Here is a 17399-nt window from a genome sequence, read left to right as displayed (position 1 = left end):
AGTCTTAAACCACTCTGTCACATGCAGAAATGAAGCGGCTCACACTAGCCCCACCGGAGTCTTACAGCAATTAGGCAAGTGCCAGAAAAACACATTAATCTAGCTGTTATATCTAGCCTTGTTAATTTATAGTTGGGTTGGGGAAGCTCACTCATTAATTGGCTGTGTTGGATGACACACAGCGAAATTACATTTGCATAGATCATTTTTAAATTGCCACCCAGCATCCTGCTGGGAGCATTGCTTAGAATAAACCCTTTTGGTTTTAAGTGTTTGCATGTTTGATGGAAGTTTAGTGATGAGAGAGAGAGAGAGCAGGCATGGAGAAAAGGTGTCTGCGAGAGGAGCGTGTGGGAGCTACAGGGTGTTTTTTTTTTTTTTTTTTTTAAGATTTGCTGTAACCATCTCGCCCACGTCTCCATGCAAGCAGAGAAATTGGCTGTACTCAGCAGACCAGGACGGCGATAGAGTGCCGGGGGGGCATAAAGGGTGGCAGCTCTGGCACCCAAGCAGGGAGGAGAGAAGAGGGCAGGAGGGAAGAGTCTGTTTGAAAAGGACTCTCGAGTTTCATTCCAAAAATTGAATCGTCGATTTCTATTCAGCCGACCACTTTGCAGAATTGGAAATGAAAGAGTGTCAAAGCTGTGGTTGTGCTGGAAATAGGGGTTAGCCCTGGAGTGAAATTCAACTGACAGTGTGGGTGGGCTGGGAGGGATGACTGGATAAGTGGTAGAGGAGAAAGAAAGGTGGACTAGAATCAAAAGTGAAATTGAACACAGGGCTTGACCTTGGCGTGCTTCGTTTTGCGATGGCCAGGCTGATAATTCCTTTGGCTCTAGATAGGCAGACGAGCAGCGTTGTTGAGACGGAATCTGAAAAAAAAAAAAAAAAAAGAGATGGGTGTAATTATCAGGAAGGCTCAGGAGATAAAGATACTGACTGTGAGATAGCACAGGTGTCTGCAGGTGATTCCTATATTTCGACTTTAGTTCTTGCCACCACTGATGGTTGATGCACATGTACGTGGGTGTTTGCGTCTTCTTACAGGAGCGTGCTGCATGGGCCTCTGTTACCCCCCCTTCCAGCAACAGTCCAGACTTTGGAGTTTGGCCCCTACACCCGCCGCGTCGCAGAACTACATTTGACCGAATGTCAACACATTCACCTGACGTGAAAGATGCAGTGACACCTTTCTAGATGAGGTGCAGATGCTATCGTTGCTGCACGCCTCCCCGCTGCTTATCAGTTGATCTGCAACCTGATTAAAGCAGCTTATTTTTAGATGATTGGAGACTAATTCCCTCTGACCTTATTGCATCTGAATTTGATTAGAGATGGTGATCGCACAAGGACTAGGCAGTTAATCAAAACCAGTGCAGAAGATGTATCAGGTGAGCTAATACGTACACATTACATCATACTTGAACTTCACCTGTGATAGATGATCCAGACCCTTTTCTGAAACGTGCAGTGCAAGATTTACATATCACATCCATTACAGTCTGGCCTTTCCCAAAAATAAGTTCACACAAGACTGATTAAGAGTATGAATGTTGGGTTAAGCTTATCTGTATTTTGCAGTGGACCAGAGTCCTAAATCTGGTATCAGTGGCTGCATTTTGGCACAGAATTGAAAGCAGTAATGCATGTCAGTCAGTGATATCACTTTCCTAAAATATGACAAAATATAGTGACAGGACTTACTTTAAGATATTAAGTTTTTGTTCAGATGCTGGATCCTAGAATGCTCTGCATCCCCATTATAAATGACACCTGCATGTAGAGACAGAAGATGGAGACAGAGCCAATATTTCTGTAGCCTACTAACCCAGACTGAGAGACCATTTAAAGGCTCAGGAAACCTTTGAGGGTGTTTTGAGTTATTTAGCTGATTAGGGTGTGACACCTTGAGTTTCCAATATCGAACGGTTTCACAATATTCTAATTTTCTGAGACACTGAATTTTGGGTTTTGATTATCTGTAAGCCGTAATCATCAAAATTAAAAAAAGAAAAAAAAAGAAATATAGGCTTGAAATATTTCACTCTATGTGTAATAACTATAATAAATGAGTTTCACTTTCTGACATGAGTGACAAAAAATATTTAACTTTCTCAAGATATTCCAATTTTTTTGAGCTGTACCTGTATTATTAGAGATATTAGTATTTGCAAAACCTTTAACAATGTGAATACTTCTTAAAGGTTTTGAAAAACATTGCACATTTCTTGTTTCTCTTCTTTCTCACATACCAAAAAATAAAGCAAATAAACATTCTCTTTCTCTCACACTTACGCAAACAAGTCAGTCTGAACTCTCGGGTATTAGCATGGACACAGCCGCGGATAGGAGTGATGATGGCAGCCTGAGTGGCAGCACCTGTGATCATCTTTACGATTGCAAGCTTAATTAACTTGGTGTCCCGCCACACATCCGCCGGCCCGTCAAAAGTGAGTGTCTGTCCACTATCTTCCCTGAGATCTGTTCGCAATGATGGCTAGACGGCAAAAGAGGGAAAGGGCCAGACAAGACAGATGGGGACTCGTCACAGCACCAGCATGACACACATGCTGTTACTGAGTCATTTCAGTAACTCGAATGGTGTTTTCATAGTTTTGGAAGCAATTTCTATCCAATATGGCAGTTTTGTACTGCAGCCAGTTAACTACTGCTGCATTGAGATGATCAGACAGGTTGAAAATTAAAACCATTTTACTCTGAAGTAAAACTGAAAGTGAGCAGTGTAAGAGGGACGGGGGGGGGGGATTCTTAATAACTCTGAAACTTTGATGGGTGGATGGTAGAGGTAGTTTAGTCAATATTTTTTACATTTTTCCTTTTGTCATCTTTTCCAGATAATTTAGGCTAACCTGAAGTTGCTTTTTTAAAAGTTTATAACCACTTCCTTTCTTTAATGATCTGTCAGTTTTTCTCTAGATAAACGATTGACACTTCTCAGAACCTCTTCCATTTTTTTTTTTTTCCTGTTTCACAGTTCACATATCAGACATGCTGAACTTACTTTTGGACTAACAAATGAAACTGTCAAAGGTTGCTGGAAGATTTCTATGGGCGGGGAGAAAACCCAGATTTAAATGGAGTAAAATGTGTACACCCAAGGAGAAAGGGGGACTGGGCCTTCCTGATGTTAGGCTGTATAGTTTGGCATTTGAAATGGCTAAGATAACCTGTCACTGGAGGGGAAATGGGTCTGAAATAGTATGGGCAAATATAGAGACAAACATGGCAGCACCATTTCATCCAATGCATGTCCTATCCCAATGTTTAAAAAATGGAGATAAAGATATCAATCCAATTATTAAACATTCTCAACAGGTTTGGGCAAAGGTTCACAGATTACACAAGATCTCCCACTATAAACAAATGTATGCTTCACTCTGGCTCAACCCAGAAGTTAAGATTGGGAAGCAGAACGTTTTCTGGAAAAGATGGCAGGAGAAGGGTATATGCACGGTGAAAGATCTTTACAAGGATGGGACATTTATGTCATTCAATGACCTTGTTCAACAGTATCAGTTGTTGGAAAAAGGAGATTTCTGGAAATACTTACAAATAAGACATGGTGTAATTAAAAGGTTTGAATTACAGAATATAAACAACCCGATTTTTGACTATCTAGAAAAACCTCTAAATCGCAAAGCATCAACATTCTATCAAAACACAATGTCAATAACTAGTGGCATATGTGACCATTTAAGAATAATTTGGCAGAGAGACCTTGACTGTAAAATTAGCGAGGATAAATGGAGTCAAATTATAGCACAGAATGGCAGATATGTCAAAGATGCCAGAGGGAAGTTTATCCAGTATAAAGTTCTACACCGCTATTATTGGACTCCCTGTAGGCTTTTTAGGGTAGGGCTCACAAACAATAATTTATGTTGGAAGTGTACAAAAGAGATGGGAACCTTTTTGCATGTCATATGGGAATGCCCCATGGTTAACCCATTTTGGCACAGTGTGGTGAAATATCTGGAGGTGTGGGCAGGAGTGACCCTGCCAATATCCCCACGTTTATGTCTTTTGGGAGATAAAAGTGAGGCCCCAACATTGAACAGAAAGGCGTACTCGGTTTTGATGGTGGGAATAACCTCATGCCTCAGAATTATATTAAGGAATTGGAAATCAACCACATGTCCTAAACTCCAAGAGTGGAAAATCCTGATGAGTGAGGCCACCTCCTATGAGGTCATGTTAGCAAGGATAAGGAGGAAAGGTCCCGTGGAACTGGGGCATTGGGATTTTTTCATGGAACATCTTACTTCTAACTAGAGCCAAAACTGTGAAGCCTCACCTAAGTAATATTATTTAACTTTATTTCAGTCATTTACTGTATTACTGCTACATGTGCAATGTTGTTGATATTCCTTTCTATTTTATTTTTATTTTATATATTTACTTATTGTATTTCATTTTATTGGACAGGAACTACCTAAGCCTTTGAAAATGTGTCCTTGTAATGATGACCCATCTGTCTATTTTCTGTATGATGTACCACTGAAAGATGTTAGTGAGCATGTTTAAATAAAAAAATTGGAATTACAAAAAAAAAAAAAAGGTTGCTGGAAGATAAGGATTTTTTGTTAATTTAGCTGATAATAACTTGCCAAAGTGAAACTTTTTCATCTCCATCCTTAAGCAGCTAAATTGGCTAACCTGATATTGGTTAAAACAAAACTCTACGCACACAAAAGCTCTTACAATATAATTTCAGAGTAGCTGTGGAAAAGATTTGGCTAACCAACCCTGCGCTCAGTTTGGAATGAATCAAACCCACAAAACAAAACATCAGTTGCCCCCTGTTGACACCCTCCCCAGAGTCCTGACTCAGACTATCTGCCATTCTGTCCTGTTGAACTCTGAGAACGGTGAAGTGCCGACTCCACCATCTCTGTTGTGGAAGGAGGAGGTTTGTGTAACCACAAGGGCCAGTACAAAACTCCCACAACTCAGCCAGGAATTTAAAAATACCTCAGTCTTGTTGTTTCTCATGCAAAAAGGGGGAGAACCAAGACAGCAGATTGATCTATGACAAGGCCCTCTTTTTTTTTTTTTTTTTTTTTTCATGCTGCCTACTGTAAAGGTTTCCTCTTTTTTTCACATTTCCTCTTCGTCTTCTGGTCTACAACACTCTTCTCTGTCTTCTTCTTTACCTCTTCTCCCGTCCTCCATCTTCATGTCTGTCTGGTCATCTCATTTAAGGCGGTGACATTTGATGTGAATTGGTGCGAGCCCGACGGCTTACAGCCACCGACTCATAAAAACACACATGCGCACGGAGGACTCGATGTGGAGGGAAAGGTCAGGCCTGCTCTCCGAAGGCCTAATCATCCACTCTCATGAGTGGCTTGCTCGCTCGGTCACACTTGATTTTGTGTGTGTGTGTGTGTGAGAGAGAGTAATGCTATCAGAGGTGTGACTTGGTTTATATAGGCATACGACTGAGTGGGAGTGGGATAGATTGCAGCTGAGAGCAGTAATTTGTGTGGGAATGTGTGCTCATCAGAAAATGGGCATTCCAGAGTTGTGAACATACAATTAGCAGCCTCAGGTCAGGTGACACACTCATCGAAATATGCATAAAAACACATAGACAATCCTCTTGCCCCAAACATGTGGTGTAATCAGCAGCCCTGTTGGGGGAACCATGCAACTGTAACAGGCTCATTAACTTCTCCCTGAGCCTTTTTTAGAGGGGGGATCGGCTAAGACGAGTGGGCCACACTTGCCTCTACACCCTCTTAATGCAGCCCATTTTTTCTTTTTTTTTCTCCCCCCGACTCTGTTTTGCAGTAAGTGATTTTTGCACATGTGAGCATGTTTATTCATAACTTCTCCTCCCTCATGTTTCTGTTTCTTATTCCCTCATTAGAGGACCTTGTGCGTTGCCCATCGCTTAGAGCAGTCAAAGCAGAGCAGGGTGACAGGGATTAAGTATTAAAGAGCCTCAGCTGCTTTGGGGCTCCTGTAGCTCAGCGTTTGGCCACCAAGGTCTGATAATGGTGTTTGTTTAACCATTAGTCAGCCCCTGCTTAGCAGCTCTCTCCCCTTCGGCAACAGCAACACTGATTGATGATGGATGAAGATTACAAGGATCGGTGGATTGAGGGATGAGTGTTGTGGAGTAATTTCACTAGGATCGGGGACATTTGTTGGATCTGTCTTTTGCTAAGGAGAAGTAGGGAATTTAAGCAAATGTTGGTTTTCATTAATATTTGCGAGAGAAGATGGAAATTAGAAGGTGCTCTTGTGTTATGAGTTTCGTGTTGAGGCATACAAACAACTCTTCCTATGATTAGTTCCCGCCGTCCGACTAATTAAAAAAGTAGCCCAGTCTATTTCTTTCATCTCCACCAGCGGAAAGTACTACTTCTCGCTGAAAGCTATTTAATTTTAGGAGTTTTTTTTTTTTCCAGCTAAATTAGACATTACCTTTTGAGCTGGAAACGTGACCTTTTCTCCATATGCTGAGGAGAGCTGGCTAATCTTTGGGCCATTACTGATGACTATTAGTCATTAAAAAAAGCTGGAAACTTACTGGGACTTAGCATTGTCATGATGGGGATATAAACTATGTCACCAACCACACTCTGACTCATCTTGACAAGTGACGGGCACCTGCCAGCTCACACAATAGAGCTATTGAAACTCACGTCAGTGAAGTATGCGATTGTCCTCCCTCAGTTCCTGTCCTCCCTCCCGTCTAATCTTCCTTCCTCCCTCCACTCACGACAATATCTGCTCTGTTCATACACCACAAGAGCTTAAAGGAAGATTTTTTTTTTTTTTTTAGGGGAATGCATATTTTATTTCTGTCAGAGAGTGAGATGAGAAGATGGCATCAAACTTGCCCAAAGGGAAAATATAGCTAATGAAGCAGTGGACACTCTTAAATTGACGTGTGGCTCAGCAGGACTCAGGTGGTCAGACAACTGCATTGACTGTGCACAGTTGTCCTTCGCTTTTGTTTTAATGCCATGGTCCCGCTTTCCTGAGATTTCCATGGTGGCCCCCGTTAACCCCCATGGTAGATGCATCACTGAAAGAATTCCGACCCCAAACAGGAAATGTAACTGTGCCTTGACAAAACGGCCGGTCACATTGCGGAATGGTGTATTTCTTTATTTCTTTCTTTAACCCATTTAGGCCTAAAACGCCTAGAAAAGAATGGCTGTAAAACCTATGGGCGATTTCAGAAAGACCCCTTAAAACCTGAAGTTTTTCTGGAAATTCAGCAATTGTGTCAACGCCTACTAAATGATTGATTTCTCAGCCTCTGTAGCAGATATAAATAAAATTCAAAAAGTATTTGAGAGCTTACACCTGTGGCTTTCTTTGTAAATTGAGTTTATTTACATACACCTTCACGAAAATGTAAAAAGTAAAGTGCAGGAACAGCACTATTTTCAATTAGAAAACAGTAATAAAATAAAATTTAATTTTATATTTAAATTATTTATATATTTATTTCATCGCCAGTAATCTCTTCGTACTGGCAGCACAAGGAGTCCCATGCCCATACACATTCCAATAAACGTTTTCATCTCCGGCACAGTTACGTGTGCCCACCTTGCCATCTTTGCTCGAGCTGGAGTCTGATGTACCTGGTCACTGTATCTATTCGTCTCGGAAACGAGATGCGCCCAAAGCTCCTCAGTAAAAATATGATTAAATGCCTGCAACGGTGTGGCATCTGCAGGTAAATCGACTTTCACCCCTGGTGTGCGGTTGAAATCTCTCCGTCGATTACGGTGGTAATTGTCAGTCTTCCACTCACATTCAAACCCTTCAAAATCATCCTCGTCGTTATCGTCATCTTCAAACATATGTGCTAGCCATAAATCTCGATCAATCAGCATCATCAAAGCCAAGAAACTCCTCACAATCGCTACCGTCTGAAAAAGACTGTACGCTTTCCTGGCCTTAATGGTAGAATAACGCAACAGCGCCCCCGGCTTTAAAGGTAGAAATGCGGCAATGCTTTCCCGGCTTAAATGGGTTAATGGCTTCATCCCCAAGGCTGACTAAAGCTGAAACACAGAGTAACTTCTATAAATCTAAATAAATTGGTTTCTGCTGCTCAGAATTTTGCTGTCAAATTCTGACACATTTGTACCATGAAGGGAAGCTTTCAGTCTTTTTACCATGATGTCAACTTACACAGATGAACCCATTCAGACGGCAAGCAGCATCTTATACCAATTATGTTAACTAAGAAATGCTGCTAAAATAAAGTGTGGTTGGGGGGGCGGGGGTGTGTGTGTGTGTGTGTGTGGGGGGGGGGGGGGGGGTACCTACCTGAGATATGGTCTTACTGAATAGGGAAAAATTGATCAGCTTACTTCACTGGATTGTGAAATAACCTAATTTCATTCAGAGAGAGTCGGTGTTTGTGCCAAACTGCATGCAGTGACTCCAGCTGTACACAGACAGAAGATTCATATTGCTCATCTCATCCTACTCTTGAAGAAAACCAACTGACATATTGCACAAGGCATAAGTGTTAATTCCTTAGTCGAAGTCACTAAAAGTGCATAACAGTTATGTCTTCATGTTCACCATTACCAAGATTTCATGTCATATTCTGTAAGAGAGCAGGGGAGCAATTGGTCACTGTAACATCAGTATTCCCCTTGAAACCAAATGAAAGCTGGGCACTGAGACTAAACCACATTACAAGATACCTTCATGGCTCATTGGCGTTTATGCTGGTGAAGTGAAATCATTATAACCAATAAGGTGTGTAATGGATTCCTTCCCAGCAGTCAGTCTGCCTGCCTGACTTCTTAATTGTCGCTGCTATGTGTTGGAACTTGAGTGTGCGCTGTATGTAAGTCCGGGTCTGTGAGCTGGGGAGCGCCTCAGGGTGGTGTATGGATTAAGGAAGTTGCCCTTCAACCAGAAAAAGCAGGAATTTAAGCTCTTGTGCGTTTGAGAAGGCTACCAACCTGCTGAAATTACCTTGAGCAAAATACTGTGCTTTTACCTTTTTAAAAAGGGAATAAAAAGTCTTTATAGGAACAAGGGGAAAGAAAAAATTCCTTATTCTCATTGTTGTGTGTCAAAAAGAGTTGAGTTTTTATGGGTATCAGGTTCTAAAGTCATTCATAAAACAAAACCTCACAGGTTAAACCTGACATGTTATGGATCAAACAATCAATCCATTATTGAAAAAAAAAAAAAAAATCCTCAGCTTGATTTGATTCATATCTTGGTGTGCAGTTTGCATATGTTGTGAGAGAGCTGGAACTCAAATGAAGATTTGTTAGTGAGTTAAGTAGATGAGCTTGTGTATGTATGCCTGCCCCCAATAACTGTTTGTCTGCGTTATAGCAACCGTCTGGATGTGGTGGCGATGCTGGTAGGAGGATGCATTGGCTCCTGAAAGCATCTCTCCTTTGCCAGGCCAGTCTGTATAATCAGGTTTCCCACATCCGCCAGCTGTGTCCACAAAGCAAACAGCCACTCTGTCCCGCTGGAGAGCGACAACATCCAGCCGGGGGGGTGGGTCGGAAGCCCCGTTAGCAGTGGGAGATTACCGCAAGCTGTTGCTGCCCAGACCGAGAGGGGTTGCATTTGTGTGTTTGAGAGTCAAACAGAGATTTAGAGATTACAAGAGACATAGAGGTCGGCTGCTGAGAAAAAGTATGAGGCAGAAAAGTATAGTAGCGAGTTTGTTTGTGTATCAGTGCACATTTAAATGTGTGCTCTCCTCAAGTAGTTTGTGTGTCTGAGCCTGTGGTTTTGTACTCTTGCTGCTCGAGTGTCCAGCTGGCAGAGGGGAGATAGCAGGAGCCTTGAAAATGGTGACGGAGCGGTAAACATGCACACAAACAGTCTATCAGTCCTAATGAGTAAAGGGTGTGTGTGTGTGTGTGTGTATTTTGCTCACGCTTTCTGACTTGTGGTCATATATCACCACAGGCAAACATTCGGTACACTAGGGCATGTAGACAAACAAGCAAGCAAATACAAGTGAGAACTGGGACACGGTCTAAAAGGGGAGCGCAGTGCTATCCACACTCCTTGGGTCACAGGCCATCTTTAAAGATGTTAGCATATTTAGGCCAGAGCAGCTGGATTCCACTAAAATGGACCAGGCCCATCAATCCCTTGCCTGTGCCTGGTCCCCTGAATACAATGGCTGGGCTGGCTGCTTTGGTGAGCGAGGTTCTCCCAGTCAGTCAAATTGAAATAAATGAACTGCCAGTCCTGACGGCAGGGTAATTGTTCATATGGAAATTGGATTGCCATTGTCACACCAGCCTCTTATAGCAACTTGTGAAACGATCTTACTGTAAGGATGAGACGAGAGTGTTTGCAAGTTTTGTAAAAAAGAAAGAAAAAAGAGCCAGATGGAAGACGTCCAGTGAAAGAAATTGCTCTCTGTACCTCCCCGTCTCCAGGATTCATCTTTAACAATGCATCTTGTTTTGCCCATCTTTCCCTTGATGGTGGCAGGAAAATAAAAAAACAAAGATCCACCCGGGCTTGCAGCTCCTTGTTGTGTCTCTGAACCCAGGTTGCTCTGTAGCTTGTACTTAATTTATCAGGCTTTTTCAGCATCCTACATGCTTAATGGTTAGATGTGCTTTAGAGCGGTAACCCCTCACTGACCTCACCATTCACTCCAGGGCTGAGGCCTCTGGGTACAGGCGAGTGATTTAATTGCATATCTCTTTTATCATTGCATATTGGTGAAAGCAGTTTCACTCCTCATACCCCCACACATCAATGTCACAGCTGTCATCTATCGAAGCCAGCTCTCTTGTAAAGAAAATGCTGAATATGGATGATCCCAATATGGGGTTGGGTATCCTATTATGTTTTCGGTGTAGGGTGTCTGTTACTTACTTATTTATTTATTTGTTATATCAGTTATCTTTCTGTATCTGTTTTAATGAGCGAGAAGAGCACTCATGTTGGTTCTAAACTTGCCAGGTCAGCAGTTGCAGAACTGTGTGCGTGTGTGATTTAATCATAACGCCCCCTCCCTTTTCTAATTCCCCTCTCCTTCTCTCTGATCTTCTGCTCCCTCACACTGCCACACTTGCCAGCTTCCTCCCAGCGAGAGGATTGACCGACAGGCATGTGGACTGACGTGCTGTGTTTTAGTGCCCCTGGGTCAGAGAAAAACAGCATGGCAGGTTCAGGAGAAGAGTGTCTCTGTGTGGTCGGAGTGGGATTACCTCGTCAGCACTCTAAGCTGAGCGGGTGCATTTACTGATGTGTGCACATGTGGTACAAAGCCTGCGTGATTCTGTGTGTGTTTGTATGCACAACTGCCATTTTTTTCAATTATCCGTCATTTTCCTCTACTGAGAGCTGCCTCTCCTGTCCAGACATGTCCTAACTTGCAGTGAGAGGCAAAAAGAGATGGTTGTACGTGTGTCAGAAAAAAGGTGTGCACGTCCATGAGCCAACAAAGAAACACACCTTGAAGTGTGTCATGCAAGCCTGTGCATGTAATATCGCAACGCTTTGTCCTTTGATATTTTCTCTCCAACCAAAGAAACGAACACCAGACAGAAATGGCATCAATTTTCAGATAATAAGGCAGTGCACTGTGTGCAAAACGTGGTTTATACAAGCGCAGTTTTGCTCTCAGCCTTCCGCTATACTCATTAAAGTACATCCCACATTACTTTAAGGTGCACAAAGATATTTCTGACTGGTCTGTAGGACAATTTTAATTGTGCTCCTAGATTTGTGTTGAAATCCCAACTCCACACACTGACACTTCGTTCAGGCCCCTGGATATTAGATTAAAATGCTCTGGGTAGCCTTTGGTCTAATTTTCTTTCACTGAGGAGCTTTACACTAAACCACCATCTTTACACAACTTTAACCCAAGTGGTTTTGGTGAAATGAACCAACCAGTGAGTGAGAGGAAAAAAGTCTCATGCAAACCTCAAACCTCCAGACTGTTGTCCTTGATGCTCGTTCATAACACGCTTTGTGTGAGATATTGCTGTTTGCAGTGCATCACAGCACGCACACACCAAAGGCCACTTCTGTCTTTATCTGAGACACTTGTATTGACACGCTTATTAGTATTCAGAATTTTGGTAATGAGGACTAGGTAGTCCTACCAAAGTTATACAGACAGCCTGTTGTCGAGCATTAAATCATACCTTCATAAAGATTAGTGTTGAATTTGACTTTAGACTTGGCGTTAATGTTTTTTTGTTTTTTTTTTCGTCACAGCCACATTTGTATCTCTTGAAGAGGCTGAATGGAAAGTGAATGACAGTTAAGTACTAAAACTGAATTCAAACTAATGCTGTCTAATACAGCAATGCTTCAAATAAATCTTGTCTTCGTGATGGTTATGATGCTATGTGTAACCCAGCTAATGAACTGTTAATTGTGTGTGAGCGTTAGATACCCTATTTGTGTTTCCATGGTAGCACTTAATGGAATATACAGTATTATACTGTATCATCTGTTCTCTCTTCGTTTGTGTGTGTTTTTGTTATTTATTATTTCTTTCAAAATCTTCTTTCAGAGACTGTGAAAAGGTGTGTGCGGGGGTGTTTGGTAAACTGACAGTCATGACCTTTAACATGTCTGACATGAGAATTGAAAGGTAATGAGACAAAGAACTGGAAAACAAAATCAAATTACCAAATAATTAACATATTTAAGGGATCATGGCTCAAGAGCCACCTGTTTGCAACATTCATCACTTGTTATCTTATATGTGGGTATTTATTTATTTATTTATATATATGCATTTAGATGAGGATCGAGCTTATGTTTCTCCTCCAAATAAGGATTGATTTGGGATAATCAGTTCTGTTTAATGATGTGCATTTTTTCTTATCAGTGTAGCTATAATGTAAAAAGAGATTGGGTGAGAGACCCAATTTAGGGCTCGTTCAGCACTGGCATTCAGCTGTCTGAATTCCACAATTGTGTCTTTCACTGGATCACATTTTTCATATGTGGCAGCTTCATTTACGCATGATGTGTTTCATTATTATTTATTCCAGGCCATTGGAGGCTTCATTAGCTGGAGGCTGATGTGGCATGCAGCCTCTAAATTTAGCCGCTTTTTATTTATTCAGAATAGCCACGTGTTGGATATTACGCCCGGTTACCGTGTAGCATCTCGGCAGCTCTCGGATATGTTGAGAAAACAGGTGGGCTTGTCTGGGGAGAAATGCGTCTCATTTCACCTGTGTCACCCCTGCTTAGACCTCCACAATTAACAGCGTTCAGGAAGGCTGGAACACGATAGGATGACAGGAGGATACATCCTGGGCAAGGGGCTCCTTTGAAATATGTTAAGAAATTGGTTTGTACTGACTCGATGCAAAATCTAAGCGGAGTTAGTGCAACTCCTTTTTTGCTGATTGGGGGCATCGAATTTGCATGATAAGCAAAGGAGCTCTTTGAAGTCATGGCTGTCAGGTCCACAAGAGAGTTCTCCAACCTCACTGAATGCTCAGTTTATCCTTACACCCACAGTCTGAGACACTTACCATGTCAGAATCTTTTTTGGAAATTAATAGAATTACTATTAGTATTTTTGTCACACAAATCAACAATCAATCCTTTTCTTGATGACAGTTGACGACACGCCATCACATCGAGTGTTTAGACTTAAACTCTTGCTTTGTGATTTATAAATATAGGAAAAAGTTTGATTTACGCTGTTAAACTTTTAACTCAAAAAGCTACTGTAGTTTTGAATACTGTGCAGTGGACCTACCGATGAAGTTTAAAAAGATGGAATTTTCCTGCCTGAAGTTCTAACAAACTGGGGGAAAAAATGCACATCGACGCTCGTGTGACACTTCAGATCCGCCTGAATCTGAAGAGCAAACTTTGATGCACCAAAGCAGCTCACAGAGGTGTTTCTCTCAATTTTTATGATATTTTTAAGTGCAATTTTTGCACATTTCCTAAGAACATTTCTGACACCTCTCTTTCAGTGCCAGGTGGCTCTGTTTTTGCTTATCTTGCCAGCATTTCGTTGCTGCGAGGATGTTTTGCAGCTCGTGCAGTTTTTGTGCTGCTTCCCCAAAAACCCCGGCAATAAGAAAGTTATTGTTGTCTCTTCAAGCTGAGGCAGGCTTATGATTGCCAGTCAAAAATGTCTTTGAAATTGAAGTTTTGTCTCTTTGAAGTTGAAGAAATCATTCGTGTATTTCCATCATTCTGCCCACTCTACAGTGTGTAACCTCAAGATTTCTTTTTTTTAAATGTTTTTTGTTGTGTGTCTGCTCCTCTTAAGTAAATATTGGCAGAACTGCCCCACCTTCTGAATTAAATCTGTAAAAAACCTACCGCGTACATTTCTGTCCTGAGTAAGCAGAGACAGGGATTTTATTGCACCATTTCAATTTTAATGGAAAATTTAAGGTTGTGAATTGAAAAGGGCATGATACATTTATGCAGGGAGATTGGCTGAGGTGTGTGAGGGGAGTTGATGTAGTAAATGGAAAGAAAAATAAAATCGAGTGGTGGGCAATTAAATGCAAATGAGTGTTTCTGGTGAAATTAACAGTACCCCCCCCCGGACAGATGTCTAATCAGTGGTCTCCCCACTTAGTCCAGTAAGCAAAGGCAGGTTGATGTAATAAAACACAGCTTTGGCAATTTTCCTCAGGGGGCTCAGATGTTTTGTTTGCAAGATGTGCCGATAGATTTGACTGGCAAGGTGAAATGAAAAGGAGTTTTCTACTCAAGAGTGTGTAAGTTCAAAACCACATTCAGACGTCCATGCACATTTGTTGTGTGGGCAATAGCTGCTGTTAAACCACCTGCAGTTCCATATTTACCACAGCTTGGGCAAACAGCAGTGAGCGAGGCACCTGCTGTTTGCCAGCACATGATGCTGTCTGTAGAGTACAAGGATATAGCATGATCATGTTTCCTTAGACAAAAACTGTGTTCTTCCTCAACACATTGTGTTGGGAGGTGTTGTCGAAGGGAGGGGAGGAGGAGGAGGGGGGGCAAAGTGCAAATGAAGATGGAGCAGATCCAAGCTTTTTAAATAGGCTTTTACTGTGTTTGGGTTTGAGATCTAGCTCTTGGCCTCAATCTCTCTTTACCCCCACACAGAGCAGTTTTATTTTCTCACCAGTGATCATTTCTGATACGAAGTCAATTAAATCCAAAATAACATGCCCTTTATATAACTAGGGCACAGAGTTGAGTCACACGCAAAACACCTACCATGCACACTGTTACCTTGAGGCATTTTTTTAAATGGTTTTACCCCAATAATGATCTCTATAAATATCATGAAATAACTCAAAAGGGTCAATTCACCCAATTTAGTCTTACTGGTACTTTAGATACTCTTGTTTTTAACCATGGAATTAGTTTGGATTGAAGAGAAGATTGATATTTCTGTCAAATCTGTTAATGTAATAGGAACCAAAGATGTGGGACTGACCTTATTTTTGTTGGAAGTCTGCAAAATAATTCATTTCAAATTTATTTCCAGTTTTTTTTATTTTGCTTGTTGCGCAGCTATTTGTGCAACATTTCATTTGTACAATCATTTGCAACATTTATGGGTCTGTGTAGCAATTGCCCTTAAACCCAGTTTAGAAATTAGCATCTACTCTTCCCTTTTTGAAAGCAGACTTGTTGCTCAGAATGACTATTAAAAACAAAATTCAAACCAATTTTGAGAGACCTTTACGTCACCTTTCAATTTCAGAGACTTTGTATGTGTAATGATGTGTCGGGGTTATGTTAACCACATACCTACTGTTGAAGACTGGTGTTTCTGACAGTCAGAGTGCCTTTAAATGTGCATTAAGCTTCATTAATAATAAAAGTCTTCCTCTTTTTCTGTTCCCTCCAGAGATGGCAAGCTGGGTCTCCCTCCTCCTATTCCTCTTTTGGCAGTCGGTATCACAAGCCCAGGTGGAGAGCAGCAACATCCCCCTTACGGAGTTTACCTCCAAGACCCCCATTAACAATGTTGTCCAGGACCCACAGACAGGCCGAATATACCTGGGAGCAGTCAACACCATCTACCAACTTGGGTCATCACTTAAACTTGAGGCCCGTGCTGAGACGGGTCCCAAAGAAGATGCTCGGACCTGTACGCCTCCTGCTTCAGCCTGCCAAGACACAAAGCCCATGCCTAACCTCAACAAGCTTCTGCTGGTTCATTCATCCAATACCTCCCTTATTGTCTGCGGTAGTCGCTACAGAGGCATTTGCTCCCTCCTCAACCTTTCCAATGTGGAACAGCAGCTGTATTACAGTGACAGTAAAGGAGAGAGGACTTATGTTGCTAGTATAGAGGACAATGTGAACGTTGTGGGTGTCATGTCTACCTACAAGAAAGATGTAGATATCACCTTCAGTGTTTTTGTTGTTGGGAAGGGCTATGGAAGCCTGGACAGTACAAAACTCATCAGTACACGAATACTTCGGAACTTCCAGGATTGGGTGGTGTTTGAAAGCATCATTGAGGCTTCAACAGTACAGACGACACCATTTGTTCCCAAGTACCTGCACGACTTCCGGCATGCCTTCAAAGAGGACGGCTTTATTTATTTCCTCTTTTCTCGGATTCTTGACGATTCAGAAAACAAAAACCGGACATTTGTGTCTCGCCTTTGCGAGGACGATCCCCATTACTATTCCTACACAGAGCTTCAGTTGAATTGTGGGCCGAATAACAAATACAACAAAGTTCAAGCTGCTTATGTGGCTTCCCCGGGAAAAGAGCTAGCTCGAGTAATGACTGAAGGTAAGCATGGGAATGTTGCGCACTGGAATAAAGTCCTGTTCATGGTGGCAAGTTCAGATGAGAAAGACGACATATCTGCTCTCTGCATGTATCCCCTCAACTCCATCAATGAGCGGCTGGTGGATATCATTAGCTCATGTTACAGTGAAAATGGAAAGATTTCAGGGTTTCCTGCTGTGGATATCCCCTACTCGTCCAAAACTGAAGAATTCTGTACATCAAAAATTTCAGTAAGTGCATTTTTCTTTCAGGTTATTAAAGTTTTAGAAGAATCTGTTTGAAATAAGTGGAAGGATGCTAATCATCTACCAGCACAGAAAGAAATTAAATAGATTCACTAGATGTGTAACACTTGTGATTACATCTTTTACCCTTTCTTTTTTGCACCCTTAAGGTGTAATATTTATATAGACATGGTATCCGGATCCAACAAACTTTCAGTTCTCAATGAAATGCAAAACATGGAGCACGAGGCACAATTTTTGATACACCTTTCTGTGTAAATTAATGGGTTAGAATTAGTGCTAAAAAAGCTACTTGCTAAAAAATGACATCCACCCTTGCATGTCATCCTAAAACAAACTGTTTCATAAGTAAATATATATATTTATTTGTGCGTTGATTAAAGAGGCCGTATTATGTTGTGAGAGTT

General features: G+C 41.6%; 1 protein-coding gene across 2 annotated transcripts in view; it reads left to right on the top strand.

The window, feature by feature from the left end:
• The window catches only part of plxnb2b (plexin b2b), a 116534-nt gene that overhangs the window by 60797 nt on the left and 38338 nt on the right, over positions 1 to 17399 (top strand). The window contains exons 1-2 of one of the 2 annotated variants that reach the window (XM_075470275.1): positions 12517 to 12610; positions 15848 to 16977. In XM_075470275.1, the coding sequence (XP_075326390.1) occupies positions 15850 to 16977 (1128 nt within the window). In that variant the 5' untranslated portion in view covers positions 12517 to 12610; positions 15848 to 15849. Of the gene's footprint in view, positions 1 to 12516; positions 12611 to 15847; positions 16978 to 17399 lie in introns of those variants that run through there. The other variant, XM_075470274.1, reaches the window with a different exon arrangement.

The sequence above is a fragment of the Odontesthes bonariensis genome, chromosome 7 (genome assembly GCF_027942865.1).
Source record: "Odontesthes bonariensis isolate fOdoBon6 chromosome 7, fOdoBon6.hap1, whole genome shotgun sequence".
Lineage (NCBI taxonomy): Eukaryota > Metazoa > Chordata > Actinopteri > Atheriniformes > Atherinopsidae > Odontesthes > Odontesthes bonariensis.
The sequence above is the reverse complement of the archived record's forward strand: the minus strand, read 5'-3'. Positions and strand labels throughout refer to the sequence as shown.